Source organism: Harpia harpyja, chromosome 4, assembly GCF_026419915.1.
Source record: "Harpia harpyja isolate bHarHar1 chromosome 4, bHarHar1 primary haplotype, whole genome shotgun sequence".
NCBI lineage: Eukaryota > Metazoa > Chordata > Aves > Accipitriformes > Accipitridae > Harpia > Harpia harpyja.
The window spans coordinates 32,267,584-32,292,597 of NC_068943.1; the positions used below are offsets into that span (position 1 = coordinate 32,267,584).

At 39.1% G+C, this 25,014-nt stretch overlaps 1 protein-coding gene across 3 annotated transcripts in view; it reads left to right on the forward strand.

Annotated features, from left to right (window-relative positions):
• RB1 (RB transcriptional corepressor 1) overlaps positions 1 to 25,014 on the forward strand; it is an 83,173-nt gene that overhangs the window by 19,184 nt on the left and 38,975 nt on the right. For all 3 annotated transcript variants that reach the window (XM_052786130.1, XM_052786128.1, XM_052786131.1), the window contains 9 exons: positions 291 to 368; positions 3,059 to 3,168; positions 4,228 to 4,305; positions 9,038 to 9,125; positions 9,753 to 9,869; positions 10,567 to 10,623; positions 10,707 to 10,738; positions 10,816 to 10,892; positions 11,102 to 11,304. In XM_052786130.1, the coding sequence (XP_052642090.1) occupies positions 291 to 368; positions 3,059 to 3,168; positions 4,228 to 4,305; positions 9,038 to 9,125; positions 9,753 to 9,869; positions 10,567 to 10,623; positions 10,707 to 10,738; positions 10,816 to 10,892; positions 11,102 to 11,304 (840 nt within the window). The remainder of the gene's footprint in view (positions 1 to 290; positions 369 to 3,058; positions 3,169 to 4,227; positions 4,306 to 9,037; positions 9,126 to 9,752; positions 9,870 to 10,566; positions 10,624 to 10,706; positions 10,739 to 10,815; positions 10,893 to 11,101; positions 11,305 to 25,014) is intronic.

Consider the following 25,014-nt stretch of genomic DNA (forward strand, 5'->3'; position numbering starts at 1 on the left):
TTTTTTTTTTTGAATATCCAAGCAGGTGATGGAAGTAGAAATACAAGAGGGCTGGGAAGAGTGCCGTTCTTTCCCAGTTTAGTCATTTAATATTCCAGAATGGATTATGTGTTGCATGCTTACATATCGCTACATTTTGGATATGTAGACAATTCCATTTTTGCTTTCTTGAAAACAAAACACAGTGCATTACAGAAACACCTCATTTAGTTTCCTGTTAAAGACGTGAAAGCAGTGTATGCATGGCTGCCTCTGTATATTGCTAATATTATGTCTTTTCTTTTTTTTAGGTCAAAAATGTGTATTTCACAAGCTTTATTCCTTTCTTGAATTCTATTGGTATTGTAGCTTCAAATGGACTACCAGAGGTAATTTAAGACAGTTCAACAACAGTGCTTTACTTCATGCCAGATTACTTAAGAATCTCTTTACACATTGATGAAGTTCTAAGAGGTTCTTCTAAAATCATCTAGCAAAATGTATTGTTTTTCAGGAATGTGGCTTAGCAGGGATTCCAGTATTCATGGAGTATATTTAGCTTTTACATTTGAATTTAATAAATTAATTTCCTGAGGCTGAACCAGTGCTTTTGCTCAAAGCAAAACATGGCATAAAAGTTGCATATCCATGATCTTAGTGAGGCCATTAATCTAAAATACAACTATTACAATGTGAAGTCTCTGAAGTCAGTCTATAAGTGCATACAGTCTTAAATTACACAGCTTAATTTAAATATAATTGAGACATGTTACTGTAGTCATGTTGGAGAGATACCCAAAAGATTAGGCTCAGTTTCACAACTGGCAGAGTTTGGACTGCTGTGTCCGTGCAGAATTACTTTCATCTTACTGAGCTGTAGCCTGGATGTGGCAGACTACCTCTATGCAATCACATGCAAGAGTGTGCCCGGCCTTAGTAGGTAACTTCTTGCAATATATTTACATCCATCATTCTTAAAAGAGTAGGTTTAGGTGTGTGAAACCAATGGATGTGGTAAGCTGAAAATAAGCAGCTCTGAAGGTTATCAGACTGAAGGTCTGCAAGATTCAGCCCAAGTGTATGTTCTGTTCGGTTTCATAGTGTGTTGGGTGGGGGACAAAATACAAGACCCACTAAAGATCTTACCCTGAAATTCATTTTGGAAGAGATTATCAGCAGTCTGTTTAGACTTTTATTTTAAATTACGGCTATATGTAGTTGGGAAGTCCTGCATGAACTTCTAGGCAAAGGTCATTATACAGCTTATTCTCAGATCAATGAGGGTTCTTATCCAAGGCTGCTCAATTTAAGCATAGTATCAAAATTACTGGTCTAAGAAATTCCTTGCTGGTGAAAATTGTATGAAGTGATGCATTTGAGGAAAAATCCAGTCACACGATCCTTGCTTGTGAAACTTGAGTGCCTGAGGGGACGTTCTGAAACAAAGCAGAAAGTTACAGCTATATTTCAGAGGCGGTTAGTTCATATATGTAATCCAACTAACCATCAGTCATAGCTGAGATCATCAGTACAATAGCTAGTAATACGGGACATTTAAATTGACTTTAATTTTCCTAAAAAAACCGCCGAGCTTTCGATAAATTTTAATGTTGTTTCCAAAACAAGAAAAGCTTTTGAGCTTTTTTTTTGTGTGTGGTATTTTTGTGGCTTTTTAATGTTGCTATTTCAGTTGTCTTCACTGTGTGTTTGATGGTCAGGCTTTATGAACTGATGAATAGATTGATTCAGAACTCTTCTTTTTGGCTGAAGGTTTCTTCCCAGTTAGCCCAGTGCAGCCATTTTGTTTAAGAGCTGCTGGTTTTTGCAGTGAGAATCTGAAGTTTCTAGATATTTATGAAATACTGAAATATTTTAGACAAAAAGAACACATAAGCCATTAGGAAGATAATGAACTTCTAAAATGAAACGAATAAAGCAACAATAGGAATCTAAAGATAATCTTTGATTTAATAGTTGTAATCTCCAAAAGTTTTAACCATGAGATCAGTTTAGAGCAAATTAATTTGGCAAAGGTAAAAGAAGAGGATGAGGAGCAAAGCTGCATGGGAGGTATTTGCAACTTGCTTTTTCTTGAGACTGGGAGGAGACTAATTTGTGTTCATATGCACTGTTGCATGTTTTTATAGCAGGAGTTTGCTAGAGCACAGCATCATTTGGTATGTTTAAGGGGTCACGGCACAGATAATTGAGGTGACTGCCTACTTCTGCAGGAGCACAGCAGCAGGTTTGAAGTTGAGGCTAGTATCTGGCCCTGATAAAAAAATTCCAGACTTCCACTTAGTTAGTCACTGAAGATAAAAAAAAAAAACCCAAACCCTCCCCCCAAACCCCCAAAACAAAAACAACAAAGCACAAAACCAAACCAAACAACAGAAAACCAACACAAACTTTTCCATGCAAAATGAAGTCATATTAATATGGGATCTAATCAGCTAAGAACCTTTTAACAGTAATTTAAAAACCAACAATGTGGATATGAAATAATGGTCTATGTTTTTGTAGAAATAGGCAGATCTCTTAAAAACTACACTACTACAAATATTAATATGGAATGGGGAAACTCTTCTTGCACTCAGAAGAAGAGGGTTTGAGTTTGGGTCTTGGCCTTCATCTCCAAACCAGTAGAGACAGGGACCTAGCAGATTGTCTGGCAGCTGTCTAAGAACACTCATGGTGTATTTCCTGCTCTTAGAGACACTTTTGTCTTCTGGAGGGGAAGATTTAAAAGGCTGGAAACATTAGTTTGATTTGCAGGTCTATGTCTCCCACTCAGGCTATTTTTAGCTCTTTTACAGTGTCAGGACCTACATTTCTTCAAAAAAGTCTCATGATCTTGTATTGTTTTCTCTTCCAAAAGATTATCTTTGTGCGTGAGAACGATAATTTTCCTCTGGCTATGTTTCAGCTATTTGCATAAGAAGTGACTTTGTGAGCTCCAAGGTTATTCTCTTAGCATTTCAGCATTGTATTCATGAGGTAGGACTAGCTTATATTATTCAGTAAACTGTCAGACTTGTTCCTATAAAATAAAGGGGTTTTTTTCAATGTTTTTTTTGAGGTTGAGGTTCTCTCGAAACAGTATGATGAGCTCTATCACAACAACAAAGATATAGACGCAAGATTATTTCTGGATCACGATGAAACCCTACAGCCTGATGTCATAGCATGGTAATATTCCCATTTACTGTTTTCATTTTATAATAGAAAATGTGAACTTGTTTTGATTTCTCCCTTTGCCCCCCTGCTGTGTGTTCTAAATGGAGATCTCTTTATCCTGTTTATCTCCTAGGTTTGTAGTTCAGCTAAGATATTTCTGGCAACGCCACCCTTGCTTTATGTTATAGCTTAAATTAAAATTAGAAAATGTATGACTGTGACTGAAAATGATTTGGAAGCTCTACTCTAATTCTTGCTCTGTTCAAGCCCCTGTTGTGCAGGGGAGGCTGAGGAATTGTGAGGAGGAGGAGGTGGCCGAGGCCATGTCACGCTAGTGGATTAGATATGCCCGAGGCGGTGTTAGGGCTCTGGGGCCAGCTGGCACGGAATGGCTCAGGTCCTCGGAATGGCTCAGGTCCTCGCTGTCCAGCTCCTCCTTCCTAAAACTGGCTGGTGGCATTTGGAAGCTGCCTGCTAGGAATGGTCCTCAGGCCTTTCTGACTTCTGACCTGTAGCCACACATTGTTTGGGGAATGGTAGTGTGCATGGGACAGAAATACGCCACGGGTGGTTTAGCAGAATAAACAGTTGAGTACCAGTGCCCAGGCACGTTCCTTGGTGCTGTTCAGTAATGCAGATGTAGTTGAATTCTTTTCCATACTCCAGAATTCCAGTGGTTCCTGGCAATTCAGCATTTCCACAGTTTTACCTAATGTGAGATCACGATGTGAGTCTGTGACTTTATCTGTGCTAGAAAAATACATATGTTTAAAATTGGATTAAAATGGACCTAATACCAGCTTCATATGAATGGAGTTGCTATAAATAAAATTCTAGAGAAATAATGAAGTTGGAAGGGAACTTTGGAGTTCATCTGGTCCAACATCATGCTCAAAGAAGATCTACTTGGTAATGTAAATTACATTGTTCCAACAACTGGAGTGGTTGGACATCTAGATCTTCTAAAAATCTGTTCCACAGTTTTTTTTCTGCAGATTAATAAGTCTTTATAGAAAACATTCTTTTTTGAATTACATTACTACTTCATAAGTTTGTTTTCCATTTCTGTAGCTCACAGTTGGAGAGGACACCAATAAAAAACAATCCAGATGAGGAACTTAATGTTGTACTTCCACAGACTCCTGTTCGGTATGAGTTTTTCTTTTAAACTGTGTTCTTTTGTGTAATATCTGAACTAGAAATATTCATCTTTAGAGTAGTTGTTTTAATTTTAAAGCAGCTGTTTCATTTGTCATAAAACATACTGTAGTTGTGGTCACTAATGAGCAGTGAGCATGTGCTGAGGGGTGCTTAGTGCCCTCAGTTCCTGGTGAAGTTGTTGGAAAACAGAGAAAAAGCTTTTTACTGACTTGTCTTAAGAAGTGCAAGATGTCTGTTAAATAGATTACTGTATTTGTTCTTGTGAGAATACAACTTCATACTTCCATGGGGGTACTTTTGTCTGCTATACTTCCATCTTCCTTTCCCATCTTTAATCTAGCTCTGTATCTTCTGGCTTCCTTTCCTGATACCAAATTGTATATGCACACACATTTCTTCTCCCATGATCTTTTTCTTCGTAGTATTGTTTTTTTCTGTATGGGAAGATTAACATTTCAGAGTACCAACTTTTTTTTTTTTTTTCCCGTATTGGGAAGATGAACATTTCAGAGTGCCAACGTATTTTGGTTTACCAGGAAAATGGACAGATGTGGTAGAAATGTGGTATTAATTGGAGATTGTTTCATCTACAATCAAATGCAGAAAAACTGCAAGCTTGAATTTAGTTAACCAAAGGAAAGGAGATTTGCATGTATTGTTTTTCCCTTGTGCCACGCAGTTTTTTGACAAAATCAGTATGTTTTTGCCTGATGGTGCTTAGAAATTCCTGGACGCTTAAGAACCAACCAGCTGTGTCACTGCAATGCCATGTGCTGTGTGGACAAACAGAGAAGTGTTTGTGCAGGCAGTCACTCTTAAGGTGTCAGGTTTAATAAAATTGGACAGTGAAGTTCTTGTTCCATGCTTGCTGTATAAATGCCTTTCATTTTCGCATGCTGTAGAGATGAGAGAAGATAAAATATTGTACCCTTAATTGTTACTTCAGTTTTCTCAAATGAGTAAAATTATTTTTGTTTTTATTAAAAATACTTCTACGGTGTTATATGCTTGTAGGCTTGTGCATCCACTATAAATCTACAAAATGCCACCTGCAGAAACTAATTGTTTTCTAGCCAGCAGAGCAATAAGGTTCTGAAAAGCTTCTTCATAAAAACAATAAAAGGAGACATGCAGCTGGGAGAGATATTGGTCAGTATATGAAAGAACTTTTAATCGCCTGTGACTGCAAAAGGTTTTATTTGATTGCCTTAGTGGCAATTGCCTTAGTAGGTCCCTTTTAGTCTTATGCTTCAATTCTTTAGCTGCCAGTGATGCTTTTTAGCCATGAAGGTTTCAGTTTCCCTTTCAGTTCCCAGCCTGAATGTGCCATATCAGGAACTGGACCATCTATAACGTGCAATGTATTTAACAAGAAGGTTATTGACAACAAATCCCATTTTTGACAAGTATAGATAGCTTGTTATTAACAGTTTTCAGTTATACTAGCATTTAAAAAAGCCCTCTAACACTGTGACAGTTGCTTCATTAAAGTTCTTGACACGTAAGTCTTACTAAGAAAATTCAGGAGCACCAAGTTTCCGCATTGCTAAAAATTTGAAATGTGCTAAACCACCTCTGATCCCGAGAGGGGGTCTAATGAGATATTTAGATTCTCTCCATCCACACTTGGGCTTCTCTCTGAGTTTTCTAAAACTGATGCCATTTACGACAGTTCAAATGAAGGGTGTAGGCAAACTGTTTTCCATAAAGCCACAGAACTGTCACTAGATGGCAGTGGCAGTAAACCTTTGATCACCAGCACAGTGGAAAGTGTGTCATTAACAATCCCTGCATTAAGTAGAACCCCTTACAGGTTATGTTGAAACCACCATACTTATTACTTCGAATCTTCCTATAATGTCTTCTTTCTGGACCTAGACACTTAGGATCTGCTCTAAAGCCCCCTGAAATTGTTGAGAATCTAATAATTTTCATCAGAGGATTTGTATCTGGTCGTTTATATAGAAAGCAGTAGATAAAATGAGTGTAAGTACTAGTTCAGAGTGTAATGAGAATGGATTGTGTGTTTTCATTTTAGTGTTTTCCACTCTCCTTATGCTTTTCCTAATCACTAGTGGAGTTTTGGTAGAAGTGATTTTACCAAAACCTTCTAAAAAGGAGATTAAAGAAAAATGCATCTTTGCACTACTACAGTTGTAATGATTGAACATATTTTTCTTCCTTCTCCGCTTATTTTCTGAGCGATGCGAGTCAAATTGAAGTTAAATAGCACAGAAATTTAAAACAAACAACAAACCCCATGAAAAACCACAAGGAAAAATTCAGAAAGTAACAATACCACTGGAAGAATCAAACTGTTTCTTAGACGTTAGGAGAGAAATTAATACACTAACCTTTCTAAAAGAATAGAAACTTAATGCATTGCTTAATACACAACTGGAAATAAGTTTTAAAAAAAGCCAGGCCACACTAGTACTTGTGGACGTACTGGATATATTATTAGTTCTGTATATATGTGTAAGTAATAAAGGCAGAACAATACATGATATCCCTAAAAGCTGGAAATGTGAGCTGTTTAGATGCTAGCTCATGCACATATCTTCTTGTCCCGTATGACAAGGTCATTATCATTCTTATTTTCCCACTTATGGATATTTCAGTCACCTCCTGGATAATACATGCTATTTGAGAAGAGGCCATGCTCTGTTACCTTAATGATCTCTCTGAAATTCATGAAACATGTTTGTCATCAGGATTTAAGTTCTAGAAGAGAAACTGAAAAATGCATTCTTCAGAGAGATATACACTCACCCTAACAAGGCATTTAACTTTGCAGAATAAACAACAGGATATTATGCACTTGTTCTAAGAATATTCTTTATTCTTTAAATTATTACAGCTTTTCTGAAATACTGCCATTACTTCTGTTAGCTTTTGTAGTTTTCTATGTTAAGACATTGGATATGAATCAATGGACATTACTTGTGGTTTTTAATCTGGTTTTAGCAAGAAAATTGTAGGCATTAAGTAGAGATAGAAATAGTTTTGATGTCAGTGTGGTTTGGTTTTTTTTCTTTACTCTGTACCTGTAAAATAATGCCAGTAAGATTGTACATGGAGGCATATTTCAATACTTCAATATATCCAAGTTCACAGAATCACAGAATAGTTTGGGTCGGAAGGGACCTTTAAAGGTCATCTAGTGCAACCCCCCTGCAGTGAGCAGGGACATCTTCAACTAGACCAGGTTGCTCAGAGCCCCGTCCAACCTGGCCTTGAACACTGCCAGGGATGGGGCACCCACAGCCTCTCCGGGCAACCTGTGCCAGGGTCTCAGCACCCTCATCGTACTACTAAAAAGCCTGTTCCCTTCTTTCTTGTAGGCCCCCTTTAGGTACTGGGGGGCTGCAATAAGGTCTCCCCAGAGCCTTCTCTTCTCCAGGCTGGACAACCCCAACTCTCTTAGCCTTTCTCCATAGCAGAGGTGTTCCAGCCCTCTGATGGTTTTCGTGTCCCCCCCTCCGGACCCGCTCCAACAGGTCCATGTCTGTCCCGTGCTGAGGACCCCAGAGCTGGACGCAGGACCGCAGGTGGGCTCTCCCCCGATGGGAGCAGAGGGGCAGAATCCCCTCCCTCGACCTGCTGCCCACACTGCTTGGGACGCAGCCCAGGACACGGTCGGCTTTCTGGGCTGCGAGCGCACGTTGCCGGCTCGCACCCGGCTTTTCATCCCCCGGTACCCCCAAGTCCTTCTTGGCAGGGCTGCTCTCAATCCCTTCATCCCCCAGCCCGTGTTGATACTGGGCGCCCACTATGTCCTTGATGAAGAGATTAAACAGCACTGGTCCCAAGTTAATAAAGTGTTATTCATATTTTTCATCTATGTTTCATCTAGACAATAAAGAATTTTTGTTCTACTTTTTTAAGAAGATATTGTTTGTATTTCTTGCGAACACTGAAAAATTTCTTTAATGTCCACATCCTTTTCCCCACCCATAATACTTTAGAAGTTAAGAAGATTTTATATTTAAGATCCTTCAAACCTAGCTATGGATACTGCAGGTAGAATATGGATTACAGAAATTGTAGCCTTTCTATTGGAAATAGAAGGCATTTGAGTTAAAGCAAGAATTTGAGTTTTAATGTGACTTTTGGGTTCAGATCCAGGGAGGGAGAAGACTCTGTGTTCTCATGCCATTGCCAGTAGGAAAGTTGACAACTCTGCCTCTGAAAAATGTGGGGTTTTCAAAGCATCTATGTTAAAAAGGCTGTATTTTCTTGTGACTGCTGTATTTTAACACATCTTACTTATTACACTTGTGAACAGGTGACTTGAAACATAAAAGCTGTCGCCTTTCACCAGTCTTGTATTATTTTTGTACAAAAGCCAAACTGGTTTTTTGTTTGGGAGTTGATTGATTTAACTGACTATTTTCATATACAAGGATTGCAATTCCACCATTTTATTGCTTTTTAAACGTGCTTGTTAGTTTTTATTACTTAATTTATGTTCTTTTGGTTGTTTACTTATGGATTATAATCATTCTAATACTTAGATGATTAGATGAATTAGATCATTACAATTCATAATGGTTAACACAGTACAGTAGTTTTTCCCAGCAGGTTGTTTGATAACTGAGTTAAGAACTAAAATAATTTATTTTTCTTTCTTTTTTTTGTTTGTAGAATTGCCATTCAGTTTCTGGAAACTGTCAAGCCAACCTTAATGTTTATTATGCATTTTATTGTATTTTTCCAGAGCTGCAATGAATAACATTCAGCAATTGATTATGATTTTAAACTCAGCAACTGATAAACCATCAGATACTCTCATCAGGTATTTCAATGTAAGTGACTAGAAGGAAGATTTATGAAAGATTCTTGGAATTATCACTCAAGTAAAATGTACACATAGAGATCTGACACATATGTTTTGGGAACTCCTTTATTAACCATTTTTGAAGAAGTACATTTTAATTGGGATGGTTTAAATGTAATTAATCATTTTAGAAAGCACTTCTATCTAATTGATGTGTACTGGAACCTTATAAGTTCTTAAATCTTTTTGTTACTGCGGTAAATATTAAGGTTTATTTATGTATGTATCAGATGGACAAAAGAAGGGGCTATAAAAGGAAGACAAAGAAGGGAAGGAGGATGTACTCACAGAGGATCTCTTGTGTCCACATTGAGCAGCATATTTCTGACTTTAAAGACATTCATGTCAGTGGTACTACTCACATATTGGGTTAGTTGCATGTGAGACATGATGTTGTAGTTACTAGAAATTGTTGAACGTATACAATGATTCTATCTTTTTTGAAATACTCCACTTTTATTTATGGTAACGAGCTGATTGAGAAACGTTACAAAGTGAAGCAGGACTAATGTGATTAAATCATTAAAATGTTTTTGAAGTAAAATGTCCTTTCCTTGCCTTTCCTTCCCCTGCCCTCCTTCCTGTACTTTATTAGAATTGCACAGTGAACCCTAAGGATAGTATCCTGAAAAGAGTGGAAAGTCTTGACCACATCTTCAAAATGAAATTTGCTGAAGCAGTTGGACAGGGATGTGCTGAAATTGGCTCACAGGTAACTAGCATTTTGGATGAGTATTACTCATTTGAACTCTGTTGGTACTAGCTAACGTGAGACCTGACTTATTGACTGTCCTCCTTCGGCGCAGATCAATAATGGTAAAAAGTAATAATATTCTTTTCAACTTGAGGAATGGGCATGTATTTTTTTTCTAAAGCTCTGTAAAGGTAGTATTCAACAAATTATTCTTAATATATAAGGAGCAATAGGAACTAGGTGGAAATATGTTGGAAGTACTTTCATGAAGAATGGGAACATTGCTGGGCAAAGTACATTTAATAAAACATATATTTGCATTCATTACTGTAACTTAGCCTAAAACGGCACCAGGTGACTCACTTCCTTATAAAATCAGTAGGCCAGCTGTGTTATACAAGGATTCTGGAAAGCAAATCCAACCAAGTTTTTACTCAGCAGTCTCCTTTCTGTCAGCACTGTTTTTTATCCTGTTAGTTGTGAATCGACATAAATTTGATTAATCAGTCTTCATGTGGCTGGGGTAGGCACAAACCGGAGTAGGCTTTGAGGCCTCTCCAGTACTATTGGCAAATGGAGCTGGGGACAATGACTTCTTTATGGTAGCTCTTCCAAAAAAACCAGAAATGTCCTGAATCATTAAAACATGAGAGTCTGCATGTTGGAGTCTGTTAAAACTTCCTGCAATATTCTTGAATTTCTTCTTTTTTAACAGAGATATAAGCTTGGAGTATGTCTGTATTACAGAGTAATGGAGTCTATGCTAAAGTCGGTAAGTTTAGTACTGGTAGCTTAGTACTGGCATTGCATTTACAAATACTAAGAATATTCACAAGTTTGATTTATATATTTCAGGAGGAAGAGCGCCTCTCAGTGCAGAATTTCAGGTACGTGCCCCTAACTTGTTATCAAAGTCCGCTATTTTAGTGTTAGGACAAGTATTAATAACTTTCTTTTTCCTTAGCAAACTTCTGAATGATAACATCTTCCACACGTCTCTTCTGGCATGTGCTCTTGAGGTTGTCATGGCTACATATGGCAGTAAGTTGAATCTAAAGTGCTAAATAGCATTGTTATTTATTGATAATTATTGCCATTTGTTCTAATACATACAATACAGTAAACAGCAAAAAAAAAAGTGCTCACAGAAATTTCTGAACTAGCAGTGATTCAATAAATAGAAAAAGGAAAAAATGTCGGAAGTGAAAGGATGTAGTACTCTTGATAATATTAGTCCATCTTCCCTGCAGGAAGTGCTTCACAAAGTGATGGTACCAGTGCTGAAACAGACTTGTCTTTCCCATGGATTCTCAATGTATTTGATTTAAAAGCTTTTGACTTCTACAAAGTGATTGAAAGCTTTATTAAAGCGGAGCCAAGCCTAACAAGGGAAATGATAAAGCATCTAGAACGCTGTGAACATCGAATTATGGAGTCTCTTGCTTGGCAGTCTGTAAGTAATGCTTTAAAGTAGTATTTGTCCTTATATAACGTGCATATCTAGAAAAAAGAAGTAGCACCCAATGCTGTAGAATAAGTTGTGGTCTTGCTGAGACTTATTTCTAACGAAATAAATTACAAGAGCAAAACAAGATTAGCTTTGGCATGTCTTCAGGTTTTGAAAAAAAGGAGTATATCAGAAGAAGTCGACATAGCTCTGCTGATTTACGTGACTGTAAGCCAACATCATCTTACTAGTCTGACATGAATCATTAAGGGTAATACCCTTAAACGGTATTTTGGTGCCAAAGACGAGGCAGTAAATTCTATGCTTTCATTGGTAGGTTAACTTTTATCCAGTTGCTCTTCCCACTTGGCAATACGGCCTTCATTCTGTGCATCTGATATATTTGTTAATAGTACTTAAAATATTGATTTGCATTGTCTGTTGCGCTTCAGTTACTTTGGTATTTTTGGATGCCGTTAAAATAAAATGCTGGGAGGTTGGGTTGTTTTTTTAGGCTGGATCTCAGTAAATCAAACATTGTTTCTGTATACGGCGTGTTAGTTATAAACCAAAAATATGCTGTTACAGCCACAAAACAGGGGACTATAAAGACTGGTAATTTTGACTAGAGACACATAAAGCAACCATTTAAGAACCCATCCCATACCTTACAGTTCTGGGAAGTTTAAAAAACATGGTATGCCATAGCTAATGAGACAGTTTAATCGTGAAGCAAACTTTCTTTTCAGGGTAATCTGCATTTGGTTTGTGTATGACTTCAGAGTGAAGAGTTAGCAATTTTCTAGTACGGGTGATGCTTTACCAGGCTGTGAGGTTGTACTCCTGGGTTCAAGGAGCTTTGTTGTGCCTGACAGTGGGAGCCCCATCCACCTTCAGGTTTCTAGCTCAGGAGAAGCATGCTGGTCCCAGGGTTGTATGGAAGCAATTGCCATGCTCCAAGCTGAATCTTGTACCAACCAGCCCTTGCCACTCGTTTTTTTTCCTTGCTGATGAAGTCTGTGGACACGTGTGGCTCTCAATGTGCCCTGTGATGAAGGTGACCTTTCTGCTGCGGGAGCCAAGGCTTTGTATATCCAGCTCCGTGCTCATCACCACGACACTGTGTGTGCCCCAGGATTTCTGGTGCAGTGCTATAGCTGCTGTACCAGAGCGTAAATTTTTCCCTCTGTAACGCTTTTGCCTGTTTGTTTGGTGTCTTGGGGAATGCACATGGCCTCTCCATTGCTGTATGAATTTCTTCACAGTTTTGCCGTTCTTTGAATAAGACTGCCTGAAAGCACTTGCGGCTGAGAGCCTTTTCCCAGAGCCTGCAGAAACAGGGAAGATGAGGCAGCATTTCATGAGGCAGGCAGTATTTTAAGAAGCTTGCAGGCATATAAAAAGTGCTAATTTGAGAATTGTAACATTCAGAGGACAAATGGCAGAGGTACGGATACCCAAGTTTCACTCTCTATGAGCAAAGAGTGGCTCCTGCTACCTTCTGCAAACCAGCTTGAAGTCAGCTTACTGATCAGCAATAAGCCATATCTACTTGTTTCTACCCAGTAATTCAAGCACCGCGTCTGATTTGGACTAGTGGTTTCAGACTGGAAAACCCAAAGCATTGTGTTTTCAAAAATTACGGGTGTAGCTGCAGACTTTTGTGAAACAAATTACAATGTCAATGAGCAGCACAAGGTTATTTCAAGTTTTCCAAGTGCTCTGTTTGAATGTATTTTGGTGTATTGAATCTATCTTCTTGAGTTTCTGGAGGTGTGTGTTTGGTACTGTCTTGGGGTGGCTTATATAGCTGATTTGAGCGTTAATAGAATAGAATAGTTCAATTGGAAGGGACCTACAAAGATCATCTAGTGCCAGTGAGATACGTGGAGTGCAGCACAGTGGAAGGGATAAAAAGAAATGTGCAGAACACTTATCCGAGGGTCCTTCTGCTGCATTGACCCATGTTGTCACGTCTGCTCTGGATCTCCCCAAGGACAGCGTGCGGTCTCCTCTTGCCGGAGGTTTGTCGTTACCGGGCACGGCGAGGTTCCCTCAAAAGCTGAGGGAAGCTGTGGCAGCCAGCTATGGACAGTTGGAACCTGGGTACAGGCACCCTCTGATTCTGCACCGGCCTCCATTGCCTCCTCCAGCTGCCTATCAGGGAAAGGCCGCGAGCTGTAAGCAGCAAACTGCATAGTGGTGGCTCAGGACATGAGTAACGAAATATTTTCCAGGCTAAAATGACTTGCTGAGTCTCTGGGTCACTGCAGTGAAGGACCTGAGGTCCATATGTTGTAAGGCTGCACGCAGAAACGTAAAGCCATGAGTCCTCTAGCGCAGAAAATCCACCCGTGCCTCACATCTAAATACTGGCTGGTTTAGTCTGAAAAGTGTTAATTTCTTAGCGACAGGAGGAAATGCTTCCGTGGCTGACTTGCAAGGCTGTTGAAGTCGGGTGTCCCGCTAGCTTTGTTCAGCTAGTGAACGAAGGAGTGCTTTATCATATTCTTCTGCAGTTCGTTACCTGGATATCGGCTCCATGTAATGAGGCACAAGGTTTACAAAGCACCTGCTTAATGAGTAATTCCCTAAAGAAGGGGTAAGAGGTTAGAGAAGTGTAGTTCATACCAGGAAATCTCTCACCTCCAAACGCTTGATAAAGGAGGAGAGAGAAGCCAGATGACTTTAGCAGAAGTCATAAAGAATATCTCACCATAGGTGATTGCTTTGGGTTAATATTAAACAAATTACCTGATAATCCAAAAAAGATGGGATCTCAAGAAAGTTCAAGTTTTCTAATATGGTTAGAGAGAATGTATTTGTTTTGGAGAGTGTTGAAATGAAGAAAAGCATGGAATGAGTAAAGTTTACACAAAAAAATTCTAGGTTGGTAAATAAGAATAGAAACATTTGAAAAATACTTATTTACAAATATTTGCATAATGCAACTCTGATTCCCCCAATTATTTGCCATGTATTTTTGTTTAGTTCTTACCTTCCCCCACAGGCAGTTCGTATCATTGCAAGGGTTGTCTGCTCTTTGGAAAGTCAGGTCTGTATTTATCCCATCTTTGCCCATTCCCCTGACTGCTTTAGGAAGCAGGACTTCAATATGAGATTTAAAGGGACTGAGCAATTGAATACAGAATAGCTTGAATTTGTCGTAGTTTTACTTGTCACAGAGCTTTTGTGAGGAAAAACGCCGTGCATAATTTCCCTGAAGAAAAAAATCGTGACTGAGTCTGACCTTTATCTGACTTTGGAAGCTGTATCGAATGATTGTGAAGGATTCTGTTTCTTACTGCTATCTGAAGATAATATATCACTCCTTTGCTAGTCATTGTGAATATGTTTATTGCTTTTGCATAGCCAGCTGATGTAGTCATCTGTACTTCAGGAAGGAGATTAAATTTTTCTAGGTCATCCTTTCTTTTAGCAAAAAAAGGGTAGCCAGACAAAATAAAGGGTGGAAAAAAGTTGAAGGTTCTTCTCAATAATTCTTCATTTTCAAAAGGGGCAAGTGTCCATACTGACAAAATAATGTGGAAAGTACTTCCTTTTCCTTAAATCTTTATTGAACCCTGAAGGGAGAAGCCGCATTTATCCACTCAAATATGATTTACCAGGGAGGTTATGATGCTTCCAGATGCAGATTCGGTGGAGATCAGTTTAGAATATGTTAATAATGCTATGTAATTTTTATTAGCAAAATAGAAATATACCGTACAATATTCTTTCTTTACCTTAAAACATTTGTGCTTCATCTCACTACAGTATTTTGGGCACTATTTTGATTTCATAACTTTAAATAAAGGGTCATAACTTTAAATAAAGGGAACTGAAATTATTTTAGACTCAAAATAAAGGTGCCTATAGCCTTTGCTTAATTTTTATCATACTTAAATAAATATGACCTAAAGCCTGGCATAGTTAAAATCTGTTTCCTGTGAAAAGGATAGCTTGTTACCTGCCAGCCTGGGAGTTCATGCTCAGCATTTTCTATAATTCTGTCAAATTGATCTCTCTGTGGCCAGCCAAAAAGGTAATTGTTTTGAATATCTCAGATGAAGGTTGTGTGAACAAATTCCAGAATCTCTGAAATTCCTTTAGAGAAATCCCTGTCAACTGCCATGTCACATATTTGACTAAAGTGTCACTGCTTGCTGCAATGCATTAGGAAGAAAGAAGGAAGAGCAACTTTTCAGTGCAAGCAAATCAAATACAAAGTCTACCAATTTTCACAGTCTATTTTAAGAGTGAAATATCTATAATATCTGAAACGCATTTGTTTCTGGGAACAGTGTGACTTAGTTTGGGGATTTTTTTTTTTTTTGCTGTGTCATTCAAGAAAGTAAACACCAATGGAGTATCCATCTTTGTTGCCTGTATCTGCAAAGCAATCCAGTTTTATTTCCCTGCCTCTCAGCTTGCAGTCTGCTCATAAGCTGTGAACGGGGAGGAACAAGCAATGTATTAGATTTCTTTCCTGCCGCTACTTGGAGAATGTGCTTCCTGCAAGCCTTTTCATACGTACAGTAGGTGGAGAGTGTGGCGTATACACATGTTCTATTATTATCACGTTTACCATACTTAAAATAGTTTGGGCAACGTTACAAAATACTTTTTCTGCAAGCCAGCCTTTGGTGGGCCGGAGATGTGATGTGTGAAGCCCTTCTGCTCTGTCAAGCTTCAGCTGCCCAGTACTGGGGTAGGGAAAGGGTCTTGGTCTTCTGCACTGGAGTTGCAGACCGGCTGCAGCCTTGTCCAAAGATAAGTAATGCGTGCCAGCCCAGTAAGGCGGGTTAGAGAAAGCAGCATGGCCACGCTTTCCTGGTGAGTTCTACAGAGGGTAAAATGTTCTGTTCTTAACTTGTTAACTCATCCACAGGAGCACTAGGAGTCCACGGGGTATTCCTCCATAGGACTGCAGTTTTAAAACTTTAACGTTCGTAGCTTTTGCTGTTAACAGGGGTGAGAGGCAGCCGCGTTGCCTTCTACAACCCCATGACAGCCCAGAACAGAATGGGAAGGCGCACTGCGGCAGGCTACAGGGAGTTCATTCGCAGTCTGATTCGGTCTGCTAGCTTCAACCGGTTTTTTTGGTGTTTGTTTATGTGTGAGGGACAAATGGATATTGAACCGAAGCAGTGCATTGCACTACAGCTGTTGACACTGTAGCCTTCATTGGCTGTATTGCTCTTTAACGCTTGCTATCCTAATCGGTGTTTGTATTTTTCAAAGGAAGAAGGAACATCAGCATTGATATGTGTTGTGATTTAGACTTGTAATGTGGTTTGGAGTTGTAATGACTGATGCAAGATAAAGGTGGCTTTACAAGGTTACTTCTCTTAATGGTTAAAATATGATCAGAATTAGGCAAGCATGCTTTGCTTTATTTATAACTTCTTCCATGCAGCATTGCCTAAACCGTGCTCCATAATGCTTCTCCTTTATCAGCTCCTTCTTCTCTGTGGTTTCTATTGTCAATTAAACATTTGCAATGAAATCTACAGTACTGTTTTGTCACGTATTGTTGATTTAGTATAACTCAATGTTTGTAATATTTGTCAACTAACTATGTAGTTAATGTTTATACTCGGATACCTCGTCCCACACCAAAGACTTCTGTTGGTTTTAAATTATGCAGCTCATTGTGGCAGAAATGCCTTCCTGAGGAAAACCATGTATTCCCAGAGAATATATTTTATTGCATTAATATGACAAACTCGCTGAGCTGGAATAACAGCAGACCTACTTTGACTGTGCAATAAGGAGAAAAATATTAAATAGGTATGTTTAAGATTTGCTTAAAAAGTGTTAACCAAATCCAGGTCAGGGTAAAGCTGTAAGAAGTTGCAGTTAAGCAAGTACTCCTTAGTACTTTGGTATGGTACAAGCTTAACAATGCAGCCTCCTAGTCTTTGATTATAGAAGGACACAGTTATTGTGGAGCTCACGGTAATTCAGTGCTTAGTGCCTGTTTCCTTGGATGCAATTTGAAATTAGGTTTCTGTGCTCCTTGTAAGGGGGAACTGAGCATCTAGGAGTGGGAGTTAGTATATTTTCTTGTGGTATATATCCTTCTCAGTAGTGTTTTCTATTAGGTTTATGCCTGAAGTCCTACACCTCTTGTGGAGGTAGGTGTCTACATGCAGTTTGAAGTCCTCTCTTTGATTTCAACGTCTTAAGTCATTCCTTTTAAAAGTGGAAGAAGTAGGAATGGTTATACTGTCAACATTTTATACAACAGGTTACTGGATAAATTGTATCGGTACAATACCCCTTGTATTGTAAAGGGCCGGCTGCTGACTGCAAAGGGACAATAGTTCAGGCTTGAATATTGCCCCATGGTCATCGGTGGTGTTTCATCAGTAACGTGTTCCCTGGCGTGTTTTGGCATTTGTCAGCACTCCACTGGACAATGCCCAGGCAAGATCTGGGACATGATGCAGCTCAGGGACTGTGTTCGACTGCTGGTATCGATTAGAAGTGGAGAAAATTCAGCTGCGCGGATGCGAGCCGTGCTTTGCCGCTTGCCCTCAAGGCCTTGGGACAAGCTGTGGCTCGCTGTGTTACTAACAGACATAGTCGTGGGTTCAACCACAAGGGATTTCAGCGCTGGCAAATGAGTCACGCGTTCCCTTACTGTCTCTCCTCTGGGCTCCGGAGTCGTGCGTGTTTCTGCACAGCAGCCAGTTTCCCTGAGAAAAGTCTGTCAGACATGCTCCTTTCATGCCTGCTAAATTTTGCCTTGCCTTAGATATAGGAATACCTAATTTGTGAATGAGGGGCAGCCTTAGGCACAAAAAACCGCTCAGCTTACCCAGAATGACAGCGTTTGCACGCACGCTTGCTGGCAGGGTACGAACCACCGGGGGAACTGCACTGGTGTAAAGGCAGGAGCCTCAGGGATTGCAGGCATCACCCATCTCCTGCGGTCTTCTGGATTTTAGGCATGGAAGTTGCTATGGACGATGATTTCTAATGTGGAATTTTCTAGGGTTTTTCTTACAGGAGAAAAAGTGTGCGAAGGGTCACCAAACTATGCCATTTCATGTGCTCGCCATGCTCCTTTCAAAAAAGTTACATTAGGAGGGTGCAGCTTTAACCTTAAAGAAGGAACTGAGAACTGATTTGAGGTTTTCTGTCTGTACATACTAAATATATTTCTGCTTGCATCATGAGTGTGTTCCAGAAGCGTGTGTGATGAGAGAGAGGTCACTGCCACCACTGCTGCTTGGCGTGATATTGCTAAAGGATCATACTGGTTTTGCTGCATGTCCTTGCTTTTTTATTTTTTTATTTTTTTTTTTTTAAGGTCATGAATTAGCTCTAACACTTCAGTTGTCACAGCTGTGGCTGAAAAGCCTTCTGTGATTTTGCCTTTTTTATACAAGGTGTATTCTTAGAAGTCTGTAAGATAGTTGCTTTTTGGGTATTTGTGAATATACCATAGAGTATCATATAAATACATACATGTTTAGATGCTTTTTTAGCCTGAGCATATATATAGACACACTTTTTAATAAATGCATAAATAAAGTATATAGTTTCTCCCATGCCTTTCTGGTACTCCTGAAGAGTTTCCTTTTATAGAAATCATACTGTGCTTTTTGAGGCTTGAAACTTTTATCTGCCTTAACAGCTGAAGGCAAATTGAAAAACCAGGAAGAATACCGAATGATAGTCTTCACTGTCTGCACCATCACTTTGAAAATCTTCCCTGCCACTCCTATTTTATCGTGAAGATGACTCAAGCTGTTATTCATGCTTGGGTGTTTCCATCTAAGCAAATCCTCTAGGCTACTGGAAGAGAAACCAGAACACTTAAAGCCGAGGTCCTGTGTTTCCTGCTTTTGTCTGTGGTGGCAATGTATTCAGTTCTTGGTAGGCACTCACCAAGTGTACAAAACACTCACTAGGTTTCTAAGATACTGGTTACATTAGCACAGTATTAAGGGATTTATCTGTTGCAGGTATACCAACTCAGCTCAACCCTTAAGATGCTATTTTGATTCAAGTACAAACATGACCAAAGGGATTACCTAAGACACAGCAACTATGCAGAGTTTTCGTTCTGAGAAATTTGAGTGCCATTCTTGAGGAAGGATTTAAGTTTTTCTCTACTTCATCTACTGCTTTAAAGTATAGAGTTTCTCTTATTAGGGGGGGATACGAGTCCTACATTGTTAGACTTCTATAACTTGGGTATTTAGGCTCCCTCTATACTTGAGACAGAGCTGTACTTCCAGAAAGCAATTCATTCTATATATCTTAAACAGGTACTTTACAATGGGATTATTCGCTTTCTGAAGGTACCTCTCTCCACTGAGTGTAGAGAGCATCTGTCTCAGACAAACCTAAACTACATGTGTAACGTTTGCCTGCTAAGGTTAGTAGAAGTGAGTCATATGGTTAATATTAGTTTTCATAACTGCGTTCCCCCCTTCCTTTCAGCACTGAGGGTACATTAGCAAGAGGTAGTTATTTAATTACACCTAGTTTTGCTTTAGGTGGCTACTTGTGCTGATATATCTCACCCATAGTCACCGTTGTGGAGTCTGTTCATGCAGAGGTTATGTACTGTTACCAGTGTGGCTACAGCAGCAGGGGATGTGTCACGATCTCTCTGGCTATAAATTTACAGCTGTAGTAGGGAGCTGGGTTTTATAGCCTGTGCTCAGGGGAGCTTGCAGCTCTGTTGCTGCAGTATAAAGGTATCTTGCCTGCGTCGACACTGGTCCCAAGTGCAGAGTTAGCCACAGAAATAAGACTCGGTTAACATGATACGCCTTTTTTTTAGTCTTTTTTTCCTTAAGGTTACCCTGATTATTAGGAACATTTTAACAAGAAATAGTGAAGCAGTTTTCTGGGAATCCTTGCTTTTCAAGTTTTTTTGTGTTTTTGTTATCTGATATTTTGATGGTCATACCACAGCTGGAGGACTTTCATTTTAGTCCTACTCTGTTTCTAGATAGTTCGAACTTCAAGTTTTCATCTTGCAGCTCTGCAATATTTGCATTGCAAATACTTTGTAGGAATGTTTAAAGGTTGGCCATGAGGAAAAAATATATTAGAATTCAGGAAGATATACTTGCAGTTCTTTAATTTTGTAAAGTCTTGCTGAAGTGGGGCAAATTCGATGTGGCTGTCTCCTTAAATACAAAAGTAATGCTTAGGTTAAATTCTGTGGCTGTATCCCTGCTGCTTCTTCCTTGGATGGGATTATGCTGTCTAACTTTGTAGTTTTGTAAATCTTTTCAGTGAAACAAAACTGGTGAAATGGGTAGAATGAAGTTTTGGTTTGGGTTTTGTTTTGGTCTTGCTTATTTTATGTGAGCCACAGTCCTGAATAACTGTCATAAGCTTTTATTGTTCTTTCTATCCTTATTGATGTGTTATTTGAGCCATTCCGTAGTTAACTTTTCTGTGGAAGATAGAATTAGCTTCTGTGTGGAAGCGACATAGGTGCCAAACAAACATTGTAATGTGGAGGTTTTTTCCAGCTATATGCTCAATTTTCAAGCTCTTAAGGGGATAACAGTATCTTGTCAAACTCAAACTGCCTATTATATGTCATTGGAAGTGGGGTTTTGTCTCTTTGCTTGCTGCATTTTCTTTTAAGTTATTGCATGCAAAAATGCATGGGTTTTGTTTTGTTTTTTTTTTTGTAGGCCAAGTGAGTGCTTTTGTGCCTGCTTTTATACTGTGTAAATGTATAGTACTTCAGTTATATGTTTGTATCACTGAGTGTATGTTTTACAGGACCTTTCCAGTAATAAAAAGTCCTTGTCAGGGATGAGGATTCTCCTGTTTACAGCAGTTGAGTAGGCATAGTGTTCACTGTCCTCCAGGAAGGTAATCCCTCTGGATTTTTTTTTAAGCTCTTCGTTTGGGTTGGGTTTGCTTGTCCGAATGGGTTAGGTGCAGGCTGCTCAGCGCCTGTGGTACAGCTGGGTGCTGTGCCACTAACGTCTGGACCTGCGTGCCTGGTGTTCTCCCGAACCCCTGAAAAGAGACTTCAGGCTTACCCAGTTAGGCTGTACCTAGTCTGAACTTGGCTTGGGTAAGTACCGGAGCTGTCATCACCCTGTCCTTCCCGTTTTGGGTGTTAGGCTGCCCAGAACAGAGCCTGTGCTTGGCACGCTCTCTCTGTGCCTGCTGCACCTTCCAGCAGCTCAGAGGAACTCGCAGATCTTACCTGGACAGAAACAGCTGCTGATTTTTTGCACTTACCTACCCACAGGAGCATGTAAAACACAATGTGAGCATGCGGTATATATGGTAAACTCTCTTTCACGCATAAAAATTGTTAAATAACTTAAGCAGACCAAGAGTTTTCAGATGTGGTTTCATTAACAAAAGATACTTTTGTTAGGGCTGAAAAGGCAGATATTTTGGTACTTGCTTCGCTGTCTGTATTCTCAGTTTTTTGCCATGTTTGCTATATACTTAACAAATTTCTCCATTAAGAAATAGCTGCAGTGTTGTGGGTACTTTTTTCATTACTTCATAAAAGCATCAAAGTTTTATTATAGATGCTTCCAACTTTAGTCAAGTGTAGTTCTTGATGCTGTGATGAATGATAAATTTTTTATAATCCAGTATCACTCCTTAGTGACCAGGAGTGTCTTCAGTTCTTATTACATCGACAGTTGCTTTTAGAAAGTGCTTACCAGGACAAACTTCCAAAAATTAGTAGATCCAATTTTGCATAATTTTACAGAAGGGTGATGACTTGCAACTAATGTGTACAATTGACTTCCTTTCATAAAGCAGCAATTTTTGCAGAATTCACGTGAAAAGCAGAAGAGTTAACATAGCACAGTTGTTTTCATGTGAGATAATATTATTCCCAAGATAATGGCATTAATTTCAGGTGCCTCCTGTTACTAGCATTGTTATTTAAGAATTTTTTTTCTTTAAGGCAGCAACTCATGCTTTAAAAAAGGTGGAGTTAAGGCAAATCTTAAAGCTATGTGTGTGGAAAATTATTCTTTTATCTCTTCATAAAAAGATAGGAACTTCTTGTTAGAGGCCTTTGTTGTTGCTTGCAGTTTGATTCTCGTGTTTAAAATGTAGAAAACTTACCCCTTCTTAGCGCAGGACAGCTTTTAGTTTTGTTACAACTGGGGTAGACAGGCTCCTTGTTGAATAGAAAAAATAATTTAAAATATAAATTCTCAGTTCTGGAATTTTTAGTTTTCCAACAAAATGGTAGGTATTATAGAAGACCAGATGATGTGTGCAGGCTTCTTTTTGCTTGTCTTAATTTTGTTGATAAATTCAGTTTTCTTACGGGGAAAAACTGGGCTTGCTTTATAAGCAGTTGTATAACAGGAACTGGATGGGCGGGAGGTAATAAATGTGCAAGGCTTCAGTGTCAAAGCAGAATTGGAGGATTGGAACAAACTTCTCCATCTAACTTCTTGCAGAAGTATTAGATTGCGCACGCATGGCTTTCTGAATTTGCAGTCATCTTAAATGAACTCTATTGAGTACGTTCTGAAAACTTGCTAATTCAGTGATTGTCAGTGGTATTTATACAATTTTTTCAGCACTCTGATAATTGGATAACAAATACAGTCCAGGCATTTACAACTGGAAGATTTAGATTAATTCTGATTTACATTTTGCCTTAGCTTTTGAAATGTATCTTCTTTCATTTTGTCAGTGATGCTCAAATGCTGGTAACCCTGAGGTATAAATTATAATAGTCTAGCAAAAAAGGGAACTTGTCGGGATGTACAGGTCTGCCCAGGTGCATGAACCTTATAATATTACATTTACTGCTGGAAAAGTATGAACAAATTGCTCTTCATTGATAAAACTCTTAGAAAATAACTTGGAAGAATAAATAGTGCTAGAGGATACTATTTTCAAGTGGAATTTTCAAAATTACCAGTCTCAAAGTGAACCTCGCTGAGTTCACTGTAATTTTAGCTGAGTTCTTTATGTAATTCTGAAAATCCCATCTTCAGCGATGATGCTGGTTGAAATTACAAATGAAAATCACTTTCTCATCTGCAAGAGAAGACAGAAGACTGTATAATCAGGAGTGATATGGAAAGGCTGAATGGCAATCAAGTGCTTCTTGCGTCTTCCAAAAGAAATGAGCAGGCAGTAATGAAACTAATGGGTTTGAAACAAAAGGTTTGGTTCTTTTGGTTTGGTTCCCCCTCCACACGCACACATACAATGTGAACTTTTTACTGCGGGATGCTGCGGATGTTAAAAACTTTATATGAGTTCAAAGGGAGGCGGGACGGGCTCACAGAAGAAAAAACATTAGCGTTGCTGAGCACACGAACACATCTGACCCAGAAGGTCCTGAGATACACCTGGTGAAGTGGGACAGCACTTGGACGAGAGAAAGCCTTCGTATGCCTCTCCTGCTGTTACCTTCTTCCCCAGGCACCCAGCCTTGGCCGCTCCGGGAGGCAGGACTGTCGATGAGCTGAATGTTTGGGGTCTGATCCGCTACAGCCATTCATACCTTCTACCCGATCTTGTGAGCTCTTTTTCAATCTTTGCATTTCTCTGACTGAGGTTACTTTCTTTAGAAATAGAAGTTTGGAGGTTGATTCCAGTTAAGGATTTCTTACCCGCCTGAAGTATCATGTATGGGGGTTTTTTTAAGCACTTCTAGGTGAAAACTATAAAGATGTATTTGACTTGGTATTTCTTTAAATGTCAAAGACACGTATACTGAGTGAAACAAATTTTGACTTTCTTTCTGTTTCTGAGAAAGCCAGAAATTAACATTTCAAGCAGAATATAAAAAGTATAAAATGGGAAATCTTTTGCTTTTAAAGTAGTGGTATGTTGAGGTACATCAGAGGTGTTGATAGCAAGTTTGTTTCTTTTTCCTTGTTTTTTGAAACTGCCGGTTAATTATCTAGTTATCAGTGGCTGCCTACCTTGGTTTAGATCAAAAAAATGCTCGGAAGCAAGCAAATTTCACTGCTTTTATTGTTATGGTAAGTGTACAGTATCTGCACTCTGTAGATGAAGAAACCAGACTACAAAGAACAAATTCGTGAGTTTTGATCCTGAAACTGAACTCCTAATCCCCCCTCTATAAGCATATGAGTAAAAATGACGTACTTCTAGGAAGTACTGGATGCAACACATTCAGATGCTCAGGAGCTCTGACAATATAAACCTTTTTTTATTTCAGATGCCTAGGCATGACTTAAGAGCATAACCCCTCATCTAGATTTAAATTTTGGCATAAGCTTTTACCAGAGAGACAGAACAGTCGGTATCAAAGGCAGGAGCAGAGGGAAGGAGTGCAGCTATTCAGGAATGTAAAGGTGAAAACATTGCTCCATCCACAGCTCTCCAGGATAATCTTGTTGCAGAACTGGAAAAGGTGGAGAAAACCTCATCCAGTCCTGAATAGCTGGTAGCTTGGCTTTATATCAGCTTGTTGCGGGAGGTACAGGTTCACCCCACCCTCTTCTGAATCAGTCAGATCAGGAATTTCTCAAGTAATGGTCAGATTCTCTAAATTACAGATGGTGCTTTTTTGACTGTCGTCTTTTTTGGTTTTGTGGTTTTGTTTTGTTGGGGTTTTTTCCCCTGTGAAAAGGGTGAAGTATGTTTAACAATAAAAAATATAAAGCTTTCTCAAACGTTTTTGAGATACCAAGCTGTTAACTGGTCGGAAAGCTATTGTACTGTGTTGCACTACGCTGTTGCAAAAAGCAG